General features: G+C 43.6%; 1 protein-coding gene across 1 annotated transcript in view; it reads left to right on the top strand.

The window, feature by feature from the left end:
- Positions 1 to 24061, top strand: part of MUC13 (mucin 13, cell surface associated) — a 30666-nt gene extending 6605 nt beyond the window's left edge. Inside the window, exons 2-12 of the mRNA XM_003894037.5 lie at positions 1144 to 1554; positions 5709 to 5831; positions 7210 to 7316; positions 9212 to 9267; positions 12980 to 13143; positions 15793 to 15912; positions 16230 to 16359; positions 17319 to 17356; positions 18973 to 19057; positions 21176 to 21377; positions 22765 to 24061. Coding sequence (XP_003894086.2) covers positions 1144 to 1554; positions 5709 to 5831; positions 7210 to 7316; positions 9212 to 9267; positions 12980 to 13143; positions 15793 to 15912; positions 16230 to 16359; positions 17319 to 17356; positions 18973 to 19057; positions 21176 to 21377 — 1436 coding nt within the window. The 3' untranslated portion in view covers positions 22765 to 24061. The remainder of the gene's footprint in view (positions 1 to 1143; positions 1555 to 5708; positions 5832 to 7209; positions 7317 to 9211; positions 9268 to 12979; positions 13144 to 15792; positions 15913 to 16229; positions 16360 to 17318; positions 17357 to 18972; positions 19058 to 21175; positions 21378 to 22764) is intronic.
- Positions 24062 to 24436: the final 375 nt, after the last annotated feature.

Below are 24436 nucleotides of genomic sequence, written 5' to 3'. Positions count from 1 at the left end.
ACTGAATCACTAGAGTTTACCACTCCATGTATCCAGGGGTTCCTAAAAGTTGTGAAAATGCAACTTTGATACCCATCATAGCTCAGAAAGCAAAGATCACTTACTCATCTTACTCTTAGTCAATGTATCGAGAATTGTGAATGGGAAAACACTACTAGAATACAATTTTGGAAGAAGTATAATAAGCACTTAATGAGGTATTTTTATTTTATTGTTCTTTACCCAACCCTAACCTTTCCCTCCCTCAATCTATCAAGGTAATGAAAAGTGGGGGCAGTTGCCTTAAAGTGCAGAAAGACAAAAGGAGTCCACTTCCGGGTAGTCACTGCGCCACCTTGTGGCATTCTCAATTGTCGTCACTGAGAACAGTCTGAAGTATATTAAACCCAGATCGACAGTTGTACAACTACAGGCATAAATAATATTGCTTCTTGGTACTCAACTTAAAAAATATTAACTCCTCTGTGGGACTGCTGGGTCACGTCTGCAATCCCAGTACTTTGGGAGGCTGAGGCAGGAGGATCATTCGAGGCCAGGAGTTAAGAGACCAGCCTAGCCAGGATAGTGAGACCCCCATCTCTAAAAAACAAAAAACATTAGCCAGCCATGGAGGCATTACAATTGTAGTCCTAGCTATTTGGGAGGCTGAGGTGGGAGGATTGCTTGAGCCTAGGAGCTCAAGACTGCCGTGAACTATGATCACACCACTGCACTCCAGCCTGGGTGGCAGAGGAAGACCTTATTTCTAAAATAAATAAATAAACATTAACTCTGTCATATTTTTCAATAACATTTTTTCCAGTTTTGTCTAATTTTTAATTTTGTTTATTGTGGAATTTTTTGTGTTTAGAAATAACCATGTATTTTAATTTTTAATATAGTCATATATATTCATTTTTCCAGAAAAGAATGAGTTGAGGCTGGGCATGGCAGTTCATAACTATAATCTCAGCAGTTTGGGAGGCCAAAGAGGGTGGATCGCTTGAGCCCAGGGGTTTATGACCAATCTAGGCAACTTGGGGAAACCTTATCTCTACAAAAAAAAAAAAAAAAAAGAATGAATTGGATACGAATTAGTATTAAGAACTGCCATTAGTTATTCAATGTACTGTCTGCTCAAACTTGGTATCTTTGTTCCTGCAGCCACTATCCAAGGCCAATCACCTGTTGCTTTTAAAAACATAGAAACTGCAACTAGTCATCCTACAGCAACTACAACTGATGCCATTGAAACTAATTCCTCTGAAACTGCTGGCATCACAACTACACCTTCTTCCCCAACAGCTGCTTCACCTGCTTCCCCCACAATTAATATACATAGTTCCTTCACAATTCCTACACCTACTACTACAGACAATGAGTCAACTGCAAATGCAAATTCATTAACTACATCTGACAGAATCACTGCTTCATCTACAAATGATGGATCAATCACAATGGTTCCTTCTGAAACACAAAGTGACAATAAAATGTCCCCCACCACAAAAGACAACCAATCATCAGAGCCTCCCACTGGCAGCACTTCACTGGAGACCAGCACCCTAAACACCACAGGTAAGGGCGATTCCCTCAAAGACTCCCCAAGAATGGAGCATACCACTGTGGAGGGAGGGAGGTGGGTATGTTCTGGTGGGCCAGGAAAATGAGTCTAAAGAAGCCCAAGGTTTCCTTGGAAATTAACTGTGGGTTTGAAATCTGGGTCACAATGTAGTGACGGCAGAGATCCTAAAACCCTCAGTTTCCTTCTGTTCTCCTTTCCTTTCCTCCTATCCTACCTCAAGTTATTTGCTAGCTGTGCAGTATTTTTTTTCGATGAACTTGGGCTTTGTGAAAGGTATCTCTATAGCTTTCCTCTCCCTAGAGGATTTTTAGAAATAGTTTTAGTTCTCTGAGAAGACCAGGTCCAAATAAGCATGGACTGTTCAGCCCCACTGATCTAGCTCTCTGGTCTACCTAAGGAAGAAGTCAGTTCTACCCTTGAGGTAAGATGGTGGCTGATCACAATGTGGAACTTGTGTCAAGCCAAGAATTTGAGACTGACGCATAGAAAGCAAAACAACAGCAGTGTTCAAACAGTCCTAGGCATAACCAGGGCCATTGTCCAAAGGACAGATGCTTTGGGAACACTAAGAGATGACAAATGACCTCAAGCAGAAGTTAATGAAACAGGAACCATTTGCTTCACTTCCCCAAGCTCAGTCTATAACAGAAATCAACCAAGTTTATCAGTAAAGGCTAAATGGCCTTGTGGACCATGTGGGGTCTCTGTTGTAACTCCTGCACTCTACTATTTTAACATGAAAGCAGCCACAGTTAACAAACAAAAGGTTGGTCAGATATGACTCATGAACTATAGTTTGCCAGCCCTTGATCTAGAAGAATCATCACACTTTAGAGCCTGAAGAATCTAGATAAATGTTATCATTCTCAGACGGGAAAGCTGGGACCCAGTGAGGGCCATGACTCACCCAGGGTCAAAGACCAAGTGGATGTCTCCCTACCCTTAACTTCTGGTTGCTTCCTCAATGTTCTTTGATAGATTTAAGAAGTGGATGGTTAAGCAAGTAGAGCCCAGAGGCTGTATCTAAGACGTCTTTCCCCAGTCTTCTTTCATGTTTGGAGGGGCCACTCTGAAAGTGGGATCCAATGGGACACAGCTCTCCTGGAATCAGGAAAGGGAGGTTTTCTAAGCCATTTCTGCTTTGCCAGGTGTTCCCTCAGAGTCAGGCCGTCTTCCTGTGTTCTGGCCCTACTCTGGGGCAAGTCATTTCTCTCTTGGCTTCAACTTACTGATCTGCAATAAGGCGAGACTAAACTAAAAAGCCCCCAAATCTCTTCTGGCTGTAACATCCTGTGACTTAATCAATTCCTGGCCATGAAACAAGCTAACAAGTCTGTCCTTCGTTGCCGAAGAGAAAGCACCCGGGAGTTACTTGTCTGGTATCTCCAGAAGGAGATACATCCAATCTCTTCCCTAAGATGTCCCAAGTCATCTTTGCAAGGTGGCTGAGGCTTTTCTTAAAGAAGCCATTAATTTTATTTAGAAGACTGGTTCATACCTTGTCCGAGGGGTGACCCTTATTTTGTTTATAAGATACTGAACTATGTCTCCTTTTATCCTATATAGTCTATTTTTTTCTCTTTAAAAAATTGTTGGCCGGGCGCGGTGGCTCACACCTGTAATCCCAGCACTTTAGGAGGCTGAGGCGGGCGGATTACGAGGTCAGATCGAGACCATCCTGGCTAACACAGCGAAACCCTGTCTCTACTAAAGAATACAAAAAATTAACCGGGCATAGTGGCGAGCGCCTATAGTTCCAGCTACTTGGAAGGCTGAGGCAGGAGAATGGCGTGAACCCAGGAGGTGGAGGTTGCAGTGAGCTGAGACTGCACCACTGCACTCCAGCCTGGGCGACAGAGCAAGACTCCGTCTCAAAAAAAAAAAAAAATTGTTAATGGAAGCCGGGCATGATGGCTCACGCCTGTAATTTCAGCACTTTGGGAGGCTGAGGTGGGTGAATTACTTGAGCTCAGGAGTTCAAGACCAGCCTGGGAAACGTGGCAAAACCCCCATCTCTACAAAAGAAAAATACAAAAATTAGCCAGGTGTGGTAGCACGCACCTGTAGTCTCAGCTACTCAGGAGGCTGAAGTGGGGGGACCACTCAAGCCCTGGAGGCAGAGGTTGCAGCCAGCCAAGATTGTGTCAGGCTGGGCACAGAGCAAGACCCTGTCTCAAAAAAAATAATGTTAATGGACTTTATTTTTAGAGCTGTTTTAGACTCATAGCAAGATTTAGAGAAAGGTACAGAGGTTTCCTATATACTCCCTGGCCTGACACACACATTATCAACATCCCCTACCAGAGCGGTGTGTTTATTACAATTGATAAACCTCCAGTGACACATCATTATCACCTACAGACCATAGTTTACATTAGAGATCACTCTTGATGTTATGCATTTTATGAATTTGGACAAATAAATGTATGGCATGCATCCACTATTATGGGATCACAACCCTAAGAATCCTTTGCACTTTTCATCCTCCCCTCTAACTCCTGGCAACCACAGATCTTTTTACTGTCTCCATAGTTTTGCCTTTTCCAGAACTTCATACAGTTGGAATCATACAGTATGTAGCCTTTCGAGATTGACTTCTTTTACATAGTAGTATGCATTTCCTCCATGTGTTTTCATGGCTTGATAGCTCATTTTTGAGTGCTGAATGATATTCCATTGTCTAGATGCACCAGTTTGTTTATCCATTCACCTACTGAACGGTATCTCGGTTGCTTCCAAGTTGTGGCACTCATGAACAAAGCTGATATTAACGTGGATGGGCAGGTTTTTGTGTGGACATAAATTTTCCACACCTTTGGTTAAATACCAAAGAGGGCGACTCTCAGATCTTCTCGTAAGAATATGTTCAGTTTTGTAAGAAGCCACCAAACTTTCCTCTCAAAGTGGCTGTGGCATTTTGCATTACCACCAAACAATGAATGAGAGTTCCTGTTGCCCCATATTCTCACCAGCATTATTTTACTTTTTATTTTTTTAAAAGAAGTAAATTAGGCCTATGATTATGGAAAAAGCAGCTCAAACAGGGCCAAATCATGTGCAATAAAAATTAAATCTCGCTCTCATCCTGAACCCCTAGGACCCAGACCCCGAGTTTCCTTCCCCAGAGGCAACTTCTGTGGCCAATTCCTTGTATCTCCCTCCTGAAATTACCTATGCAAATATAAGCATACATATTTGCTTGTGTATAATCCTCCCCTTCTTTTATTCACAAAAGAGAGCATGTTATACACATCGTACCTTACATACAGCTTTTAAAGAAATCAGTGGTTTCTACATATAGGTTTGTAAGACTCTCAAGACAGCTTTGAAGGTTATCAAACACATAAGCTATTCTGCCATCACAGCTCAGAATCATTCCACTTGACAGAAATGAAGAAAACTGGCAGCCCAGATCACCGTTGGACCACTGAGCTAACTCTCCTCCTCAGACCTCATCAGTTCCCAGAGATAGAAAGATACTGCACTCTGCTTGGCCTGGGAGTCTCGGCCCGCAGTGTAGAACCCATTGCAGTGTTATTTTCACCATTTATTCAAGTGATCCACTTAGAAAGCCAGAGGCTGGAGTGTCTTCTCATGGCCTCTTAGAATTTTCACTGAGTTAATCCACATTCTCTCCTTTCCTGTCCCATTCCTGTTTTTATGGCTATGTCTCCTAGGTATGCTTACCAGAATATGACATCTAGTTTCTTTTCCGAGCTTCTTGGCTGTTCGATTCTTCATACCTTTCTAAAAATAAGACGTTTTATCTAGAATGTTTTGGGGAGCCCCACGTTGTGTTAGAGGACCGTGCTTCAAGGTTCTGGGGGGACTTTGAGATCTGAAGATTCCTGACTCCTTGGCGTTAGAAGACTGCAATCTCTCTTTCTCTGGGCAAGCCCTTGTCCACTAATCTCTGATCTTTACTATTGACGAGTATTATATTTGGTTCTAGAATTTCAGAAACAACTCTCTAGAGACCTAAGCAAGCAAATATTTGTTTTTAACTCTTCCAAAAGTGTGCTGTGGAGTAACACAACCAAGGAATGGAAAGGGCCCAGGAGGGAGGCAAGAAGATGGACAAATACATTTCCTCTTGTTATTTATTGTCATTTCTCTGGATTTCTAATCTCTTTCTACTCCATCTAAGGTCCCAGCAATCCTTGCCAAGATGATCCTTGTGAAGATAATTCATTATGTGTTGAGCTGCATAATACACATTTTTGCCTGTGTTTAGAAGGGTATTACTACAACTCTTCTACGTGTCAGAAAGGTGAGTTACAAGGGATGAGCCGTGTCTGAGCTCTGTATCTCATACCAAAAGTGGAATCGAAAACTCAAAATGATGGCAAAAGGAGATTCCAAAATATCAGAGATAAAGAAAATGTGGAGGCAACAAAGGCCAGCAAAGTAGAGAAAAGTGCTGTTACTTAGGGACACTGAGGTAGAACAAGGTGATCTATCTAAGACCACATAGTCCAGCAACCCTGGGAACCTGATCTTCAGTTCTGTGTCACAAGATTTGTTTGCTCCACAACATCAGATCCCCCTCTTAGAGATATAAGAGCCCTTCAGCTCTAAAAATGGATTTCAGGAGTACATTTATACACCCGTGGCATAATGATGTTTTGATTAGATCAAACACCAGGGTGCAATGAAGGTCTGAGGACTGACTGTCTGAGTTCTAGTTCTGGTTTTTTTCTGTTTTATGAATGAGAAATATCTTCATTTTCCAGAGCAGCCAATTCTATAAGAAATTAATGCATTGCATTGCCCACTGGGTTAGGGATATATCAAAAGCCCCCCAAATGCTCATATTTTTAGCACTAATAATCTCACTTCTGGGAATTTACTCTAAGTAAGTGACCCCAAATACAGAAGAACAGTTTGTGTGTGAAGATGTTCATTGCAACCTTTTTCTTTTCCTTTTAAATAATTAAAAGCACTAAGTCCAATAACAAAAAATGATTACATCAAGGAAGGGAAGATATACTTCATAGAATATTATGCAACCTTTAAAAATGATGGTTATGAGACCAGGCATAGGAGCTCACACCTGTAATCCTAGCACTTTGGGAGGCCAAGGCAGGAGGATCACTTGAGGCCAGGAACTTGAGACTAGCCTAGCCAACATACTGAGACCCCTATTTCTACAAATGTTAAAAAATTGCCTGGCTGTGGTGGCATATACCTGTAGTCTCAGCTAGTCAGGAGGCTGAGGCAGGAGGATCCCTTGAGCCCAGGAGTTCAAGCCTGCAGTAAGCCAGTTGTGCCACTGCACTCCAGCCTGGGTGACAGAGCAAGACCCTGTCTCTCTATCTCTTTCTCTAAAAAAAAAAAAAAAAAAAAAAAAAAAAAAAGACTAGGCAACGATTTGGAAAATACCTATTATATAATAAGAAAAAAAGAAATATGGCATAAACTTGGAATTGAAACAATGATGTAAACTGTGAACGGAAAGAAATATACCAAAATGCAAATGGTTGTGCCAGGTTGGGTGGGATTATGCATAACTTTAAAAATATTTCCAGATTTCCTGTAGTGTCATTATACAATGTTGGGAATTCTAAAAAATAATCTATGTTTTAAAACAAAATGGAAATGACCCTCTTTTCATTAACTAGTACAGAAAGAGTCTGCTTAACTTTCAGGAAAGGTATTCCCTGGGATGATTTCAGTGAGCGTATCAGAAACATTTGATCCAGAAGAGAAACATTCTGTGGCCTATCAAGATTTGCATAGTAAAATTACTGACTTTGTAAGTATTTTCCAGCTTTCCGTTCTGTAAAACATTCTTTTGTTCTAACACTGAGTTGCAGAGAGTAGAGCTGGTCTTCAGGTGGTTCACGCTGGTACCATGGTACCAGTTGTTCAAACAGTGAAATGTACCTTTACTGGTTGGTAAACAGCAGCTGTCCTGAGTGCCTCCACCGGTGCCACCACTTCTTCATTGCCCAGGCCTCTCCCCTGGGACCCGTGGACCACCCCATCGTCTTGCACCTAGAGGCATGGCACCTGGCCTGGCATGGCAGAGGGCCTGCAGAAGCTGGCTCCAGCCATACCATACCCATTGTTTTATAAGCTATTAATACAGTTTTAAATGGACAGATAAATATTATGAAGTTTTAAAATAAATTGTTTCCACAGAATGAAAGAGAAAAAATTTAAAGATGTTGTTTTTCTTTTTTATATTCAAATTTGCATACATTTTCATACTAGTCTGGCTTTAAAAAAATGTCTAGAAGAATAATTATATCTGAATATCTATTACTTATTTTTCCCATTTTCAAAAATGTTGGCATGAACAATACTTTCCCATCGTTTAGGTTATTGTGACCGAGTGCACACGTGTGAGTGAGCATGAAAGGAAAGGGTCTTTCCATTTTGCAGCCACAGATGTTAGCCCTGGAAGGACTCTCAGAGAGCATCCAGCCAATATAGCTCAAAGTTCAGTTTTAAAGGAAAAAATATTAGCCTTAAATATGTCTTAGAAGTTGAGGTGGAGGCTGGGCACGGCGGCTCATGCGAGTAATCCTAGCACTTTGGGAGGCTGAGGCGGGCAGATTACTTGAGGTCAGGTGTTTGAAACCAGCCTAGCGAACATGGTGAAACCCCATCTCTACTAAAAATACAAAAAAATGAGCCGGGCGTGGTGGCGGGCGCCTGTGATCCCAGCTACTCAGGAGGCTGAGGCAGGAGAATCACTTGAACCCAGGAGGTGGGGGTTGCAGTGGCCCAAGATCATGCCACTGCACTCCAGCCTGGGTGACAGAGTAAGACTCTGCCTGGAGAAAAAAAAAAAGAAGTAGAGATGGAGAGACATTTTTTTAAAGCTGAAGTCTTATTCCATGACAGTGTCTCTCAATTTGAAATTATATCACTATTAGAACTGGTAACATGTAAAAAACGTATCATGGAAATGATTTTACAAAGAGAGCTAGTGCTTCCGACTGCACAGCCAGCCAGTACCTGACAATGCTAGGATAGAATCTGTGGCTGCTGTGTCACAGAGTTTGCTCTGCCCCTTTGCCATGTCACCTCTGCCCTGTGGGCCAGCTGGCAGTGACTTGCCCTCTCATCTCGGATCTGCTTTCAAATTTGCCAGCATGGATGGTTTCAGTACATTGAAGACAGCAACATCAATGTGGTCCTACTTCCAGGGAACCCCTGAAGTACTTCATGTGGTTTACTGAGCAATGGTCACTTAGCACTACTTTCCTCAAACTTGACTTTGAGTGTGAGTGTCACAAAAGCCCCCTCCAGTTACAGGCCTTATGCCCCGGTCTTCAGAGATCAGATTAGAGACTTGATCTCAGTCAGGGTTTGATGTTCCTGGGGAAACCAGTGAGGTGATGAGGCATTCTTAGTTCCTGGGAGATTTGTAATCCAGAAGGGATGCACCAGAGCTCCCTTGCAACCATTAGAATCGAGTTAGGAAAATAGAGACGGCTTACTTTCTTCAAGGTCCTCTTCGCAGCCTTTGTAGGGGCAGTCCCAGCTCAGGCCCTAAGAAGTCCCCTGGGATCCATTTTCTACCCAGTTGGATCCTGTTAAAAGCTAGATAGACTATTATTTTTTTCTGCCCATTTGATTTGTAGAAAATGTGAAAAAAAATTGTTTTTTACTTGTTATTAAATCTGTTCTCCTCCACAGCTTAAAGGTGTATTTGGCACATCTGTTTATGGACAGACTGTAATTCTTAATGTAAGGTAAGTTTGTTATGGACTGCCGAGGTACTTTGGAGGCAGATGTGTGTCTGTCTAACTTCCGAGCTTCTCTTGAGGTCTGCATGTAACATTAAGACCCTCTGTGGCAAGCCACAAGTTAAGAGGAGAGGGTCAGTCTCAGTCTGAGCACTGCAAAGGGGACTGTGTGCCTTGGCCCTGCCTCTGATGTCACCCCAACTCTGGGCAGGGTGTGGCCTGCGGAAGGCAAGATTCTGTCTGTGCTTGGCTGTGCAACAACTTGTGCACACGGCCCAGGACATCATCTGGATCTCTTTGTCTTGATCCCATGGCTGCAAACCATACCTAGTCAATCCCTGGAATGTGCATTCCAGCGGGCCAGGGGGAGACTGAATGGCCCGTGATCATCTCTTCCCTCATATGGCAAGTGTGAGGCGGACAAGAACACCCAAATCACACACCTGGCTACCGAAGGGTCAGTGGTGGGCTCTTTCTGCAGTGAGAACAAGCACTTATTAAGCACTTCAGTAGGTAATGGCAAGTGCTGGGTGCTATTTAGGGAAATAAAGAGGAAGAAGATTCTCAAGAAATTAGCAATTGCATCTCAGCCTCCTCTGAAGCTCATTAATACACAAGTACTCAGGCTGAGGAAAGAATGCTCTAAGACAAACGAAGTTAGGTAGGAAAAGCAGTCCTCGTGTAGCAATGCACTATTTACATCTTAAGTCTTACTATTGTATTTATCCTTATAAGCCATATCAAATCCTTTGTGGAGGCCAAGCATGGTGGCTCACACCTATAATCCTAGCACTTTGAGAGGCTGAAATTGGAGGATCACTTGAGGCCAGGAGTTCAAGACCAGCCTAAGCAACATAGTGACACTACATCTCTACAAAAAAGATTTTTTTTTTTTTCACTCCCGTCATGCAGGCTGGAGTACAGTTGCATGATCTCAGCTCACTGCAACCTCTACCTCCTGGGTTCAAGCGATTCTCCTTCCTCAACCTCCAGAGTAGCTGGGATTACAGGTGTACGCCCCACACCCGGCCTAATTTTTGTATTTTTAGTAGAGACGGGATTTCATCATGTTGATCAGGCTGGTCTTGAACTCCTGACCTCATGATCCACCCGCCTCAGCCTCCCAAAGTGCTGGGATTACAGGCATTAGCCACTACTCCCGGCCTGAAAAAAAAAAAAAATTTTAAAAATCTTTTGTGGAATGAGAGAGAGAGGGAGAGAGAGTTTGTGTATAAAATTTCAGAGAGGTCTTTTGAAAGTGATGGATTTCTAGCTTGGTCTTGAATGAGGGGCAAGTCTGGTTGGCAGTGAAGAGGCACAGTTTGCATGGTGGGAGGCTGGCAGCAAGCAGACGGGCTGGGCCCAAACGCAGAGACTCTGTAGCTGGAGGTGTACGGCAGACAGCTGCTGGAGGGCTGTGAATTGTTTCTAGGGATTAGGTTTGGTTTAGTGGACAACAGCCAGTTCATGGGTAGGGGATGACTGGATACAAACAGGAATGGTGAAATTGGAATGGAGTTAGCCAAACCTGTACTTGAATCCTGGCCTTGGCACTTCATCCTTGAGTGACCAGGCAGTTGCTCTAACCTCTCAGAACCTTTGTCACTGCATCTGTGTAATTGGGATAATCTGATCAACTTCCCTGGAGCCTTGTGAGGAGTAACTGAGATAACATTTGGAAGATTCCCTGTATGCAGTGCCTGGCACATGGTTGATTTCGACACCATTCTGTTTCCTTTCTAGAATATGGGACCCTGCAGTGTAATGGAGAGCTGGTCCCACAAGGTCATTTGGGGGATCCCCAAAACTGTGGCACTCCTTTGATTCTTAAGGAGTTACTAAAAGGGAGCCAAGCTTGTTTGGAGGCAAACCTTCACCCGTGAGCTCAGAGGCATGGAGGGAACTACTTCCCCCACCTCGGGGCCCATTGCAGGGCAAATGCACCTGGGGCTCACCTAGAAAGGCATTTCTTAGGCTCCAGCCCAAAATTATCTCTCCCCTCTGACTCCCCAAGCTCTTTCCTACTACAGCAATGTTAGAATTGGAAGGATCCTCAGAATTTCTCTCTTTAAAACCTCTCTTTAAAACTCGGGCCCAGAGAAGCTGACTGGTCTTGGGCCACAAGGGTCTGGACCTCATGTCTTAACTCCAAGCCTAGTGCCCTCGTCATTTATACTCAAGTGTGCAGTGGCTCCAGTGTTCACTTTAACTGTTTCACAGGTGTAACGTCTTGCCTCCTGAATTAGAGTATAAACCTGTAGGTTCTTTTAACGAATAAATTTTGGATGGCATTTGCTTTCCTAGCCCCAGTGCAAAGCTATACCATGTATTTCAACCAATATAGAATAATTTTTATCAAGTTCACCTTTCTCACCGCCCTATTACATTCCACTCCCACTCCCCGCCCCCGCCCCACCACCAAATCCCATCGTGAACGAATTATGGTAGAAAACATTAAATTACAATGCTGAAGCCCATTTCATTTTTTGGACTCCATTTTGAGATGATTGTGCCTAAAAATGGAATTTGGTTCATGTTTTGGATTTTTCTTGATTGTTCTGAGGACCCAAGGTGGCTGCAAACATTGCCTAAATAGGTTGGCTATATTTTCAGGCTTCTGCATTTATTTGAAAGTCAAAATGAAATTTTAGCTGGGCATGGTGGCGCGTGCCTGTGGTCCCAGTTACTTGAGAGACCGAGGCGGCAGGATCGGCTGAGCCCAGGAGGTCGAGGCTGCGGTAAGATGTGATCTCACCACCGCACTCCAGCCTGGTGACAGAGCAAGACCCTGTCTCAAAAAAAAATAAAATAAAATAAAAAATAAAAAGTAAATAAAAGTCAAAAAGGAGTTTAAATAAATTTACACAACAAAAATATATCCTGAGGCTTAAAAGCACAGAGCGACAAATCAGATAGTGAAGAAGTTTTTAAAAGTCCCTTTTCCCCCTCTCAGTGATTGTATTGCTTGATTCATTTTGGACAATGAAATAATTGCACAGCTGTGCTTAGGGCTCCGAACTGCAGTGCTGATTAGAGAGAGAGACAGTGGCAATGTCTTGCTCGTGGCAGGCACTTCATATTGCGGGTAGGATTTGGTAGTATGTGTTCATGTTTCCCGCAGCCCTGGCCCTCTTTTTCACTTCTCCTCTGGGTCGTGTGTGTCCAGGCCAATCATGTTCCCACTTTGAAGCTGCCTGCTGACTTCCTGGTCCTTTCTGGGAGTGATCCAGGCTCTCTATGGCTGGTTGCCGCTTTCTCCGTGTACAGGGAGGGACACGCGCCTCTGTCTCTCTCAAAGAACCAGTCTGAGATTTAACAGTTCAGCAAGACCTACTCTTGCTGTCCTACAGAAAGTGACAATTTCCCATTTCAGGTGTTACTTGTTCTAATTCTGGTTAGCTCTAGGCTCCTAGATCCTTCAAATGATGATTCACAATTCTTCCAAAAATGATTATCCACAATTTTCCTAATTTTTTTCCAACAGAATATTGTTTTCACCATAGGTTTCCTCTGAATACACATCAAACAGAGACCTCCAAGCCTGTACATTGCCATCTTTTTGCAGCCCCTGGCCTCCATATGTGGGTCCCAGTCGTAGGGACAGGACAGCGGGTCAGGACTAGGGCCGGGAGATTTGGGAGTCTGGGAGATTAGAAGACTTATTTGTTGATTCTTGAGTTCAATTCATTAAGTGACAGCAGATTCATCTCATTTTTAGCACACCTCTGTCCTCAAGATCTGAAATGCGTGCTGCTGACAAGTTTGTTAATGTAACAATAGTAACAATTTTGACAGAAACCACAAGTGACAATGAGACGACTGTGTCTGATAAAATTAAAACAGCAGTTGGAAAGAACTCAAGCGGCATTCTAAGCTATGATTGTAAGTATCGTATAATTTTATTCAAAGTTTACCTGAAGACTTACCTACCTTTTTTGTAAACCTTTTCATTATATGTGAAAAGGAGGCAAGAACTGCGTCATTGAACTGACAACTGTCTCTAAATTTCCTTTTAACCAATTCTTCTTCCCTTTTCTTGCTCACTTGCCCTCTGCTTCTTTCCAGCTATCTTCCAAGTCATCAAACTGACCAGTGTGTTCCTCTCTAGGGAGGTATAAATGACCAGACAAACCACTGCTGGACAGGGAAAGGAAAAGGAGAAACAACGGGGCTTTCTGTCGAGTTACAGCTTTCCAAGTGATTACAGAAAGTTTTACCTATGGCTGGGTGTGGTGGCTCACGCCTGTAATCCCAACACTTTGGGAGGCCAAGATTGGCAGATTCCTTGAGCCCAGGAGTTTGAGACCAACCTGGGCAACATGGTAAAATCTCTACAAAAAAATACAAAAAATCAGCCAGGTGTGGTGGTGCAGGTCTGTGGTCTCAGCTACTTAGGAGGCTGAGGTGGGAGGATTGCGTGAGCCCAGGAGGATGAGGCTGCAGTGAGCTGAGATCATGACACCACACTCCAGCCTGGGCAATAGAGCAAGACCAAGCATTACCTGTACTATTTTCCCCTTTAGACTGACACACAAACCCACCACGTAGCTGTAGCAATTTGCGCATGCTGTGTTACAACGGTAGTGGCCGAAAACAACCACCATTTATTTATTGCAACCCTGGAATTCTTTGGGTCTGAATTTGGGCTGGGCTCAAGTGGATAGTCTGCTGATCTGGGCCAGGCTTAATTGATCTCTGCTGGGCTCACTTAAGCATCTGCCATTAAGCTCCTGGGTCAGATAATTGGTTTGTCTCTGCTCCACATGGTCTCTTATTCTGAGCAGACCCATCCAAAGGATTTCAAGAGAAGCAAGGGGGTAAAATGCACAAGTATTTCTCAAGGCTCTGCTTACATCAGAGTTACAACTGTCCGGTTGGCTAAAGCAATTCTCATGACCAAGCACAGTGTGGAAGGGCCCTGCCAAAGGGGTACAGAAAGGTGTGAATAAATTGATGTCATGACTGCAGTCAACCCACCACAGCAGTCATCAGAAGTTCCTCACCCCAGAGGTGACCCGTTGGGGCCAGTCCCGGGAAGAGGTGTTTGCAGCTGGTTCTCAGTCCTGGCTGGCTGCCAAATCCAGAATCCTCTGTTGGGCCACAACTTATCTGACTTTTCTATAGCATTTGACACTAGTATCGTTCCCTTCTAGATGTTCCTTCTTCCTGGGCCTGCATCCACCATTCTCCTAATCACCTTTGTGCCTCCCTCATCCTTCTTTTTGCTTCTTCTAAGACTCCTTTCTTCATCTCTTAAATGTTTGCTTGTTTGTTTGTTTGTTTGTTCATTTGACAGGGTCTCACACTGTTGCCCAGAGTGCAGTGGGATGATCTTGGCTCACCGCAACCTCCAACTCGCGGGTTCAAGCGATTCTGCTGCCTCAGCCTCTCAAATAGCTGGGATTATAGGCATGCGCCACCACGCCCAGCTAATTTTTGTATTTTTAGTAGAGACGGTTTTCGCCGTTTTGGCCGGGCTGGCCTCGAACTCCTGACCTCAGGTGATCTGCCCGCCTTGGCCTCCCAAGGTGCTGGGATTACAGGTGTGAGCCACCACACCTGGCCGGAAAATACTTTTTCCTGTTCTCTGGCTTCAGTGGCAAAGATAAATTGTTTTCTTTGCCCAAAATTGTAGAATATCTTGCTCTAGGCTTTTAATCCGAGGCATTTTCATGTGGCAGTTGATGAAGGAGGCTCAGTTACAGTGTGGGATGTTTAGTAGAGAGGAGCCATATGACTCTAACTACTCCTATTCTCTCCCCCTAATCCATTCTCAGACTCAGTTTTTTTTTTTTTTTTTCTTCCCAAGACAGAGTCTTGCTCTGTCACCCGGAGATGGAGTGCAATGGTATGATCTCGGCTCACTGCAACCTCTGCCTCCTAGGTTCAAGCAATTCTCCTGCCTCAACCTCCTGAGTAGCTGGGATTACAGGTGCCTGCCACCACACGCAGCTAATTTTTGTATTTTTAGCAGAGACAGGGTTTCACCATATTGGCCAGGCTGGTCTCAAACTCCTGACCTCATGATCCATCAGCCTCAGCCTCCCAAAGTGCTGGGATTACAGATGTGAGCCACCACGCCCAGCCCAGACTCATCTTTTAACCCTAATGCCTTCCAACCCAGTTTTATTTATTTATTTATTTTTATATTTCGAGACAAGGTCTCACTGTCGCTCAAGTTGGAGTGCAGTGGCATGATCATGGCTCACTGTAACCTTGAACTTCTGGACTCAAGTGATCCTCCCACTTGAGCCTCCTGAGTAACTGGGACTACAGGAGCTTGCCACCATGCCCAGCTAACTTTTAAATTTTTTCATTGTGTTGCCCAGGCTGATCTTGAACTCCTAGGCTCAAACGATCCTCCTGCCTTGGCCTTCTAAAGTGCTGGAATTGCAGTTGTGAGCCACTGCACCTGGCCCCAAAACTTATTAAAATGCAAAGTATAACAGCAATGGGGTGGAGTAATTTTCACAAATTACCTTATCCATATTGTCATGCTGAATATATTTTAAAATTATTTGTGCTTCTCAGTGACCTTTAGGTGTGATTATTATGGCTGTAACAAGACTGCGGATGAATGCATCAATAGTTTGGCATGTGATTGCAAACCTGGCCTGCAAAGGACTAACCCACAGAGCCCTTTCTGTGTTGGTAAGTGTTTCACCTGCTTTTAAATGTTCTTCACAACTCCACTTTCTCTCCTTTTGCAACAAAATTCACTGCTTAAGTTTCCACGTGCATTTCAGAGTCCAAGTGATGTGACTTCTGACTTTAGACATATGGACCATGGCTGGGACCTTTGCTAACCCATGTCCAGCTTCACAGGGGACACATCATGTATGGAGTCAATAAGCATCTCATTTTACCTAGAAGAAGCAATGTGAAAAACACTGTCATGTTGTCACATGTGACTTTGGGGTTAAAGAGATTGTTTCTGAAAATTACCCAGAAATCATTCTGTTTTGAAGCTTCCAGTCTCAAGTGTCCTGATGCCTGCAATGCAGAGCACAAGGAATGCTTAATAAAGAAGAACGGCGGGGCCCCTGAGTGTGCGTGCGTGCCCGGCTACGAGGAAGATGGTAATGGGAACTGCCAAAAGTAAGAAAAATTACTTTGTTTTTGTCTTGCCATAGCTGGAGCTAGGCAAAGAAGAGAGACCTTACAACACGTATATAGGCGCTGAGTCAGGAAGTTGGTAAGCTGGCATAGGTTGGCAGAGACAGAGCATCTTCATCATCATCATCAATAGTTTTTTTTTTTTTTTTTTTGAGATGGAGTCTCACTCTGTCCCCCAGGCCAGAGTGCAATGGCGCAATCTCGGCTCACTGCAACCTCCGCCCCTGAGGTTCAAGTGATTCTCCTGCCTAAGCCTCTCGAGTAGCTGGGATTACAGGTGCCTGCCACTGCGTCCGGCTAATTTTTGTATTTTTAGTGGAGATGGGGTTTCACCATCTTTGCCAGGCTGGTCTTGAACTCCTGACCTCATGATTCACCCTCCTCGGCCTCCCAAAGTGCTGGGATTACAGGCATGAGCCACCGCGCCCAGCATCATCGATAGTTTTTGAGCATCGTCTATGCTCCAGGAAACACACTAGGTAATACCTATCGCACAGCAACACTGTCAGGAAATATCTTAATTTCCCATTTTCAGGTGAGGAAACTGAATGTAAATAACATCCTCCAGCTCACAGGGCAGCAAATAAGTGGCAGAGCCATGTGGTGTCACAGCCTGAGAGGGTCCCACTACCCTCCATGCCTCTTGGGTCCAGTTTTGCCTGAATTGCAGAATCTTCCTGAAGCCTGGAGGATGGAATGTTCAGTCAGTAACAAATGAGCCTGCATGATTGCATACCCCCCTCACCTTTCCAGAACCCCATGGAAGGTGGTCTCCTGGAAGAATGAGAGTGTAAGGAAGACAAAAGAAAGAGCAAAAAAAACCAAGGGAGGACAGAATAAAAGGAAGAGGGAAAGGAAAAGGTGGAGATTGGGGTGGGAACTCTGACACGCTCCCCACAGGGGCTCTTTAACACTGTTTCCTATCGCTCACTGTATTTCAGGTGTGCATTTGGCTACAGCGGACTCGACTGTGAGGACAGTGAGTATGAAAGTCTTGCTATTATAAACAAGTTATTAAACATCTGAGAAATCAGTAGTGACCCCATTCAACATCCTGCCCAGTCCTTCAAAGTCTCTGTCCTCTTTCATAAAGAGAGAGACCATCTGCCTCCAGTTTGCCTTCTGGGTCCTGCCATGCCATGCCCACCCTTAGGTTATGAACAGCAGCCCCTCTGCCGTAGAAAATAACAGAACTCAGCCCCAGGAGTGGGCTGGTACCTCTGGACTTGCTTGAGACCAGAGAAGGGCGTCTTAGCATTATATTGATTTCTTACATTAGCTTACCGATGTGTTATCTGCCGCTACTAGAGATAAAAGACCAGTACATTCCAAAAATTCTGGTGATTGTAGAAGAGCAGACCTAGAAACCAGACATTTAAATACTCAAATCCTTTTGTCCCAGAGCTATTTACTGGTTTGGGATATTTTGCTGCAAATTCAAATTCTGTTCCCTCCCATGCCCCACCCCCACCAGATTAAGACAATACTAGCTTTAAATTTTCAATCATTTTATATTCTAAAATGTACATAATGAACTAAAGATCAGTCTTCCAAGATGAAGGAAATATTACTGTCAGCCTTCCTGCCAGCCATGAAGATAGCGATGAGTGACATTCTCCGTTTTTACTGTATTTTATTGCAAGGAATAATTTGCTAAGTCTTTTTTCAGGGCTTTCAATTTCCACATCTATAAAATGAAAAGTTTGGACCAGACAAACTTTGAGGTCTTTTCCAGATTTGCTAGTCTATGGCCCCATGAATCCACATTAACGGTGGCATTTGTGGAAGTCATATAACAGAAAGAGACAAAGAGGTCTAGAGCAGTGTTGTGCATTGTGCAATAGAAATATTATGCGAGCTACACATTTCATTTCAAATTTTAGAAATTTCAAGTAAATTGTCAGAAGTAAAAGGAAACAGATGAGGTTGATTTTAAGAATATATTTTATTTAACCCATATAGCCAAAATATCATTTCAACATGGAATCAATAAAAAAAAGATAAACCAATTATCTCACATTTTTTTCACATGAGGTGTTTGCAATCTGGTGTGTCTGTTACATTGTGTCTCATAGCCGCAGTCAGGCGTCAATAGCGCCAACCAGGGCAGAGTTAGGAGAGGAGAATGGGTGATAATGAATGTCTAGACTCTTCCCTCACTGATGTTATTATCAAGCCATTAGCTGGCTCCTCTAGCAGTGACATTTAACTCCAACCTGGTTTCCTTAGCTTATCAGTAAGGTGAGGTATGGAGGGCAGGCAAAGGCAGCGGTAAGGAGGGAGGTGTGGCCCTCAGTTGATACTCCACTCCCCACAAAGTCCAGGAAGACCCTGCCACCATTGGCCTCCTTTGTATTTACAGTCTTTTGTCTGGCAAGGCTGCCCTTTCCAATTGAGTTCTGAAGGCACAGTTTAGGAGGTGTGAGGGGCGGATGCTAAAGGAAATAGGGCAACTACCCAACTGGGTCTGGAGGGTTGGAGACCAGAGCCTGATCGTCTTCACAGCTATGAGTCCCTGGGAATACACGAACGTGTGCAGTAGACAGTTGGGGGCCGGCTTGCTGGAGACTGTTCTTATTTTCTTCTCCCTTTCAGAATTTCAGCTGATCCTCACTATTGTGGGCACCATCGCTGGCGTTGTCATTCTCAGCATGATAATTGCATTGATCATCACAGCAAGGTATGGGATGAAAGTGTCCTTTTTAATTCTTTTTTTTTAATAGAGAGATGGGGGTCTCACTCTGTTGCCCATGTTGTTCTCAAACCCCTGGATTCAAACCATCCTCCCACCTCGGCCTCCCAGAGTGCTGGGATTACAGGCATGAGCCTGGCATGAGCCACCACACCTGCCAGAAGTGGCCTTTTCCTGTGGCACAGCACCACCAGCATGACACTCTCTAGTTTCCAAACACATTCATCCTCTCCTGGGCAAGAGAAGGGAGATAAGGAGAGGCCTTTCTAATACCACTAACGTTTTTTCCTTACCTTAGTTTTCTTCTTATTATATAAGCAATAGCATGATCATGGAACAAAATCAAGAAAATAGAGCAGTGGGTAAAGGGGTGGAATTTAAAAATCACTCACAAAACCCACCACACTGAGGCAACTAACATTTTGAGATGTAACCTTCCAGATTTATTTCTATCTTTTAAAATAATATTATATACATAATTTGTATCTTTTGTGTTTTTAAAATTTTGGATTGAGGGTTTTTTTTTGGTTTAACACCGTAAGATGACATAGCAACCATTTCCTTATGTCATTAAAAACTCTTTGTTAATGTAATAGTATTTAACTCCACTGAAGTTGTGAAATACAGTTTTCATCAGGTCACTTCCCTGTCCAGGACTCTGCTACAGATGGTCTAAAATCAACCTCAACTGAACCCCTGGGTTTTTTAAAACTTTTTTTAAGAAAGGTTATTTCGTTAGCCAGACATGGTGGTGGCACCCCTGTAATCCTGCTACTCAGGAGGCTGAGGCAGGAGAATCCCTTGAACTGGGAGGCGGAGGCTGCAGTGAGCCAAGATTGCCCCACTGCACTCCAGCCTGGGTGACAGAGCAAGACCCTGTTACACACGCACACACACAAACACACATGTGTTATCTCTGCAAGGCTATTTCTCAGCTTGGTGCCTTAAGGTCTCTTCTCTTACGGAAAGGGCAGTAGAGTTCATTCATTCAACAGATATTCAGATAGAGTAAAGGTCCTCCCATTAACAGGGAGGCAAATGCTGTGATCTCTTTCCCATTCTAAATGTGCCAACTGGGGATCCACTTTGATTTTTTAAAGCTACTGTTTTCTAACATTTAGTTCATGTCTTATATTTTGGCAAAATAAGTAGTTTTCCACTACAATGTGAGAGGATAAACAGATTTTAGGTTCGTGAAATATTTTGTTCTTGTTTTTTTTTTTTTTTTTTTTTTTTCTCTTAAGACAGAGTCTTGGTCTGTCACCCAGGCTGGAGTACAGTGGCATGATCTTGGCTCACCGCAACCTCCACCTCCCAGGTTCAAGCAATTCTCCTGCCTCAGCCTCCCGAGCAGCTGGGACTAGAGGCACGTGCCACTGTGCCTGGTTAATTTTTGTATTTTTAATGGAGATGAGGTTTCACCATGTTAGCGAGGCTGATCTCAAACTCCTGGCCTCAAGTGATCTGCCCACTGCGGCCTCCCAAAGTGCTGGGATTACAGAGGTGAGCTACCAAGCCCAGCCTCTTTTCACGTCTTTGAACTTATTTTACTCATTTTACCCACCGAGGTGATTCTTAGATGTTGACTTTGCTTGAATGAAATGCTGTATCACAAATTATCTTTTCTCTTTGACCTCTATTATCATTTCCAGAAATAATTCAAAAGCACACTTAAGAATAATAATATTATGAGCAAAATATGAATGAGGCCAGTGGAATTAGATGGTTATGTTGGATCAGCACTGAAGTCCAGGTTTTGTAGATATTCAGAGCTCATGAGCTTAAATTTAGGGAACCTACACTGAAGAAAATAATGAAGTGTTTTATTTCATTCTTAGTGGGGCATCAAGTCTGCAACTTATTCTTTCATAAAAAACTGTTGGTATTCTTTGGTTATGCAACTTATTCTTAATTGGTTCAGAAATGTTAATAATTGGGGAATCTGGGTGATAAGTGTGTGAGAACACTGTAATATATGTATTTTGTAACTTACAAACAAATGTGAAATTATTTCAGAATTTGAAAATATTTTTTAAAAGAACGTTAACATTTACTTCAAGAAACTTTCTGCCATTGTCAAATCCTAATTCCTCTTACTGATTACAGATCAAATAACAAAAAGAAGGATATTGAAGAAGAGAACTTGATTGGGGAAGACTTTCAAAATCTAAAACTGCAGTCGACCGGCTTCACCAATGTTGGAGCAGAGGGGAGCATCTTTCCTAAGGTCAGGATAGCGGCCTCCAGAGACAGCCAGATGCAAAATCCCTATGTAAGCCAGAGCAACGTGCCCCGCCCTGACTATTAGGTGAGTCAGTGGGCTTTCGCTCCTGCTTTTGGGACTGAATGCACCAGGGCAGAGTAGAGACCTGGTTGTTGGATCTTCAATCCTTGGCTGCCCTGCAGGCTTTCTTTTTCTTTTTCTTAACTGAAAGAGAGAGAGATCAAAAAGGGAGTTCTCTGCTGTTGTAACTCTGAGCATCTATGTGATTTCAGACACATCACTTAATTTCCCTGGCCTTTGATTTTCTCATCTGTAAAAAGGGCAGCTTAATTTAGATACCCCAAAGGTCCTTTAGATTACCAACTTCCATGAATATGACTCCAGAGATCATGATGATACTTCTCAGGCTGTTTAAAGACCTAGGTCCTCCGCCAGGACCAGGGAAGGACATTGGATGTAAACATAGTTCTGTGGGATCCTTTTCACCAGGCTGTGTAAAGGCAATGCTCTCTTTCCCTGCTGCTTGATCTCAAGGCAACTCAATCTATTTTTTTAGTTCTATTTGTTGTTGTTGTTGTTATTGTTTCGAGACAGGGTCTCACTCTGTCACCCAGACTTGAGACCAGTGGTATGATCTCGGCTCACTGCAGCCTCAATCTCCTGGGCTCAAGTGATTCTCCTACCTCAGCCTCCCAAGTAGCTGGGACTACAGGCACATGCCACCATGCACGGCTAATTTTGGTATTTTTTGTAGAGACGGGGGTTTCTGCCGTGTTGCCCAGGCTGGTCTCAAATTCCTGAGCTCAAGTGATCCTCCCACCTCATCCTCCCAAAGAGCTGGGATTACAGGCATGAGCCACTGAACTGGGCATCAGTCCATTTCTAAAGAGATAAAATGGAGCTTAGCTTGTTGGCTCATCCCCATACTCCTAGCACTTTGGGAGCCGGAGGCAGGAGAATCGCTTGAGCCCAAGAGTTTGAGACCAGCCTGGGCAAATAATGAGACCCCCATCTCTACAAATAATAATAATAATAATAATAATAATAATATAGCTTTTTTTTAAAAGGAGATAAGGCTAGTTAGGCTGGCAATACTGTATTTCTCTAGGGAGAACTTTCAAGGACAATAGCTTGTACCCACTGGGTTTGTACTGGATAATCATAGCTGGCACTGCTTAGTGTGATTGAATGAAATGTTGAAAGGAGGAAGCCTGTACGAGACTTTTGGAGGAAGAGTGACAGGAGACTGAGATGGAAAGAAGGAAGATGGTGAAGGAAGAGGAGAAAGGGAGCTGGGGAAGAGATGGGGAATGGAAGAGACACGAGAGAAACGATAGAGAGAACATGGGAGAAAGCTGAAGAAGACAAATAATGAAAGTAATGTTAATAATTTACAGATCTAAATGATCTCATATGTTTCTGTTGGAGTATTTTCTAAGAGCATTATCTCTTCCTCTCTCTCTCTGTCTAGAATCATAAGAATGTGGAACCCGCCATGGCCCCCAAACAATGTACAAGCTATTATTCAGAGTGTTTAGAAAGACTGATGGAGAAGTGAGCACCAGTAAAGATCTGGCCTCCAGGGTTTTTCTTCCATCTGACATTTGCCTGCCTCTCTGAATGGAAGTTGTGGATGTTTGCAATGAATCCAGCTCGCTTGCAAAATGAGAGTCTATGACATTAAATGTAGTAGATGCTATTAGATGCTTGTCAGAGAGGTGGTTTTCTTCAATCGGTACAAAGTACTGAGACAATGGTTAGGGTTGTTTTTTAAATTTTCTTTCCTGATAGGGCAACAAGAATCATTTCCAACGTAGAGGAAAGCTCCCCAGCATTGCTTGCTGAATGTTGCTCTTGAGTTGAGATAAATGACCTAATTCCCCTGGGAAACATATGCATCAACTGTGGAGGTCTGAGGAGATGAGAAGAGATACTCACCATCTTTCAAGGGTCACAAGCTCACTCTCTGACACGTCAGAATAGGGATACTGCTTCTATCCCTCCAATGGAGGGATTTTGGCAACCTTTGAACAGCTCAGAGCTTGCAACCTAGCCTCACCCAAGAAGCCTGGAAGGAGACATATCTCTCAGCTTTTTCAGGAGGCATGACTGGGAATCCAGGAACTTTCTGATGCTAATTAGAAGGCCTAGACTAAAAATGCCCACTATGGGGTACACTCTACAGTTTTTGAAATGCTAAGAGGCAGAAGGGGCAGAGCGTAAAAAAACATGACCGGGTAGAAGGAAGAGAGGCAAAGGAAACTGGGCGGGAGGATGAATTAGAGAGGAGGCACCTGAGATCCACCTTCTTCCTTAGGTCCCCTCCTCCATCAGCAAAGGAGCACTTCTCTAATCATGCCCTTCCAAAGACTGGCTGGGAGAAGATGTAAAAACAAAAAACCCAGGAGTAAGAGCCTTAGGTCAGTTTGAAATTGGAGACATGCTGTCCGGCGAAGGGTGCGAGAGGGAGCTTAAGCTCAGGGGTCCAGCCGCCCAGCCTCGGGGTATAGGTTCCTGAGGTGTGCCTTTGGAGCCTCAGCCTTCCCTGGTGACAGAGGCTTAGCTGTGGCCACCAACACACACAGTCGCACACACACACACACGAATGGGGGCAACCACATCCAGCACAAGCTTTTACAAATGTTATTAGTGTCCTTTTTTATTTCTAATGTCTTGTCCTCTTAAAAGTTATTTTATTTGTTATTATTATTTGTTCTTGACTGTTAATTGTGAATGGTAAAGCAATAAAGTGCCTTTGTCAGATGGTGTCCTTTCTTGTGTTTGGGGCTTTTTTTTTTTTTTTTTTTTTTTTTTTGAGACACGGTCTTGCTCTGTCACCCAAGCTGGAGTGCAGTAGTATGAACATGACTCACTGTAGCCTCAAACTCCTGGGTTCAAACAATCCTCACACATCAGCCTCCTGAGTAGGTGGGGCTACAGGAGTATGCTATCATGCCCAGCTAATTTTTTTTTTTTTGGTAGAGACAGGGTCTCACTATGTTGCCCAGGCTAAGTTTGGGGGTTTTGATGATGCACACAGCAGTTAGTCTCATTTTAAATAGCAAACATGACACATGGTAAATGGGAGTGATTGACATCTGCTGTCCTTATTGGGGTTATTGGATTACCCAAGGTAACATTCT

The sequence above is a fragment of the Papio anubis genome, chromosome 2, assembly GCF_008728515.1.
Source record: "Papio anubis isolate 15944 chromosome 2, Panubis1.0, whole genome shotgun sequence".
Taxonomy (NCBI): Eukaryota; Metazoa; Chordata; class Mammalia; order Primates; family Cercopithecidae; genus Papio; species Papio anubis.
Note: the sequence above shows the minus strand (reverse complement) of the source record. Positions and strands in the feature narration are given on the sequence as shown.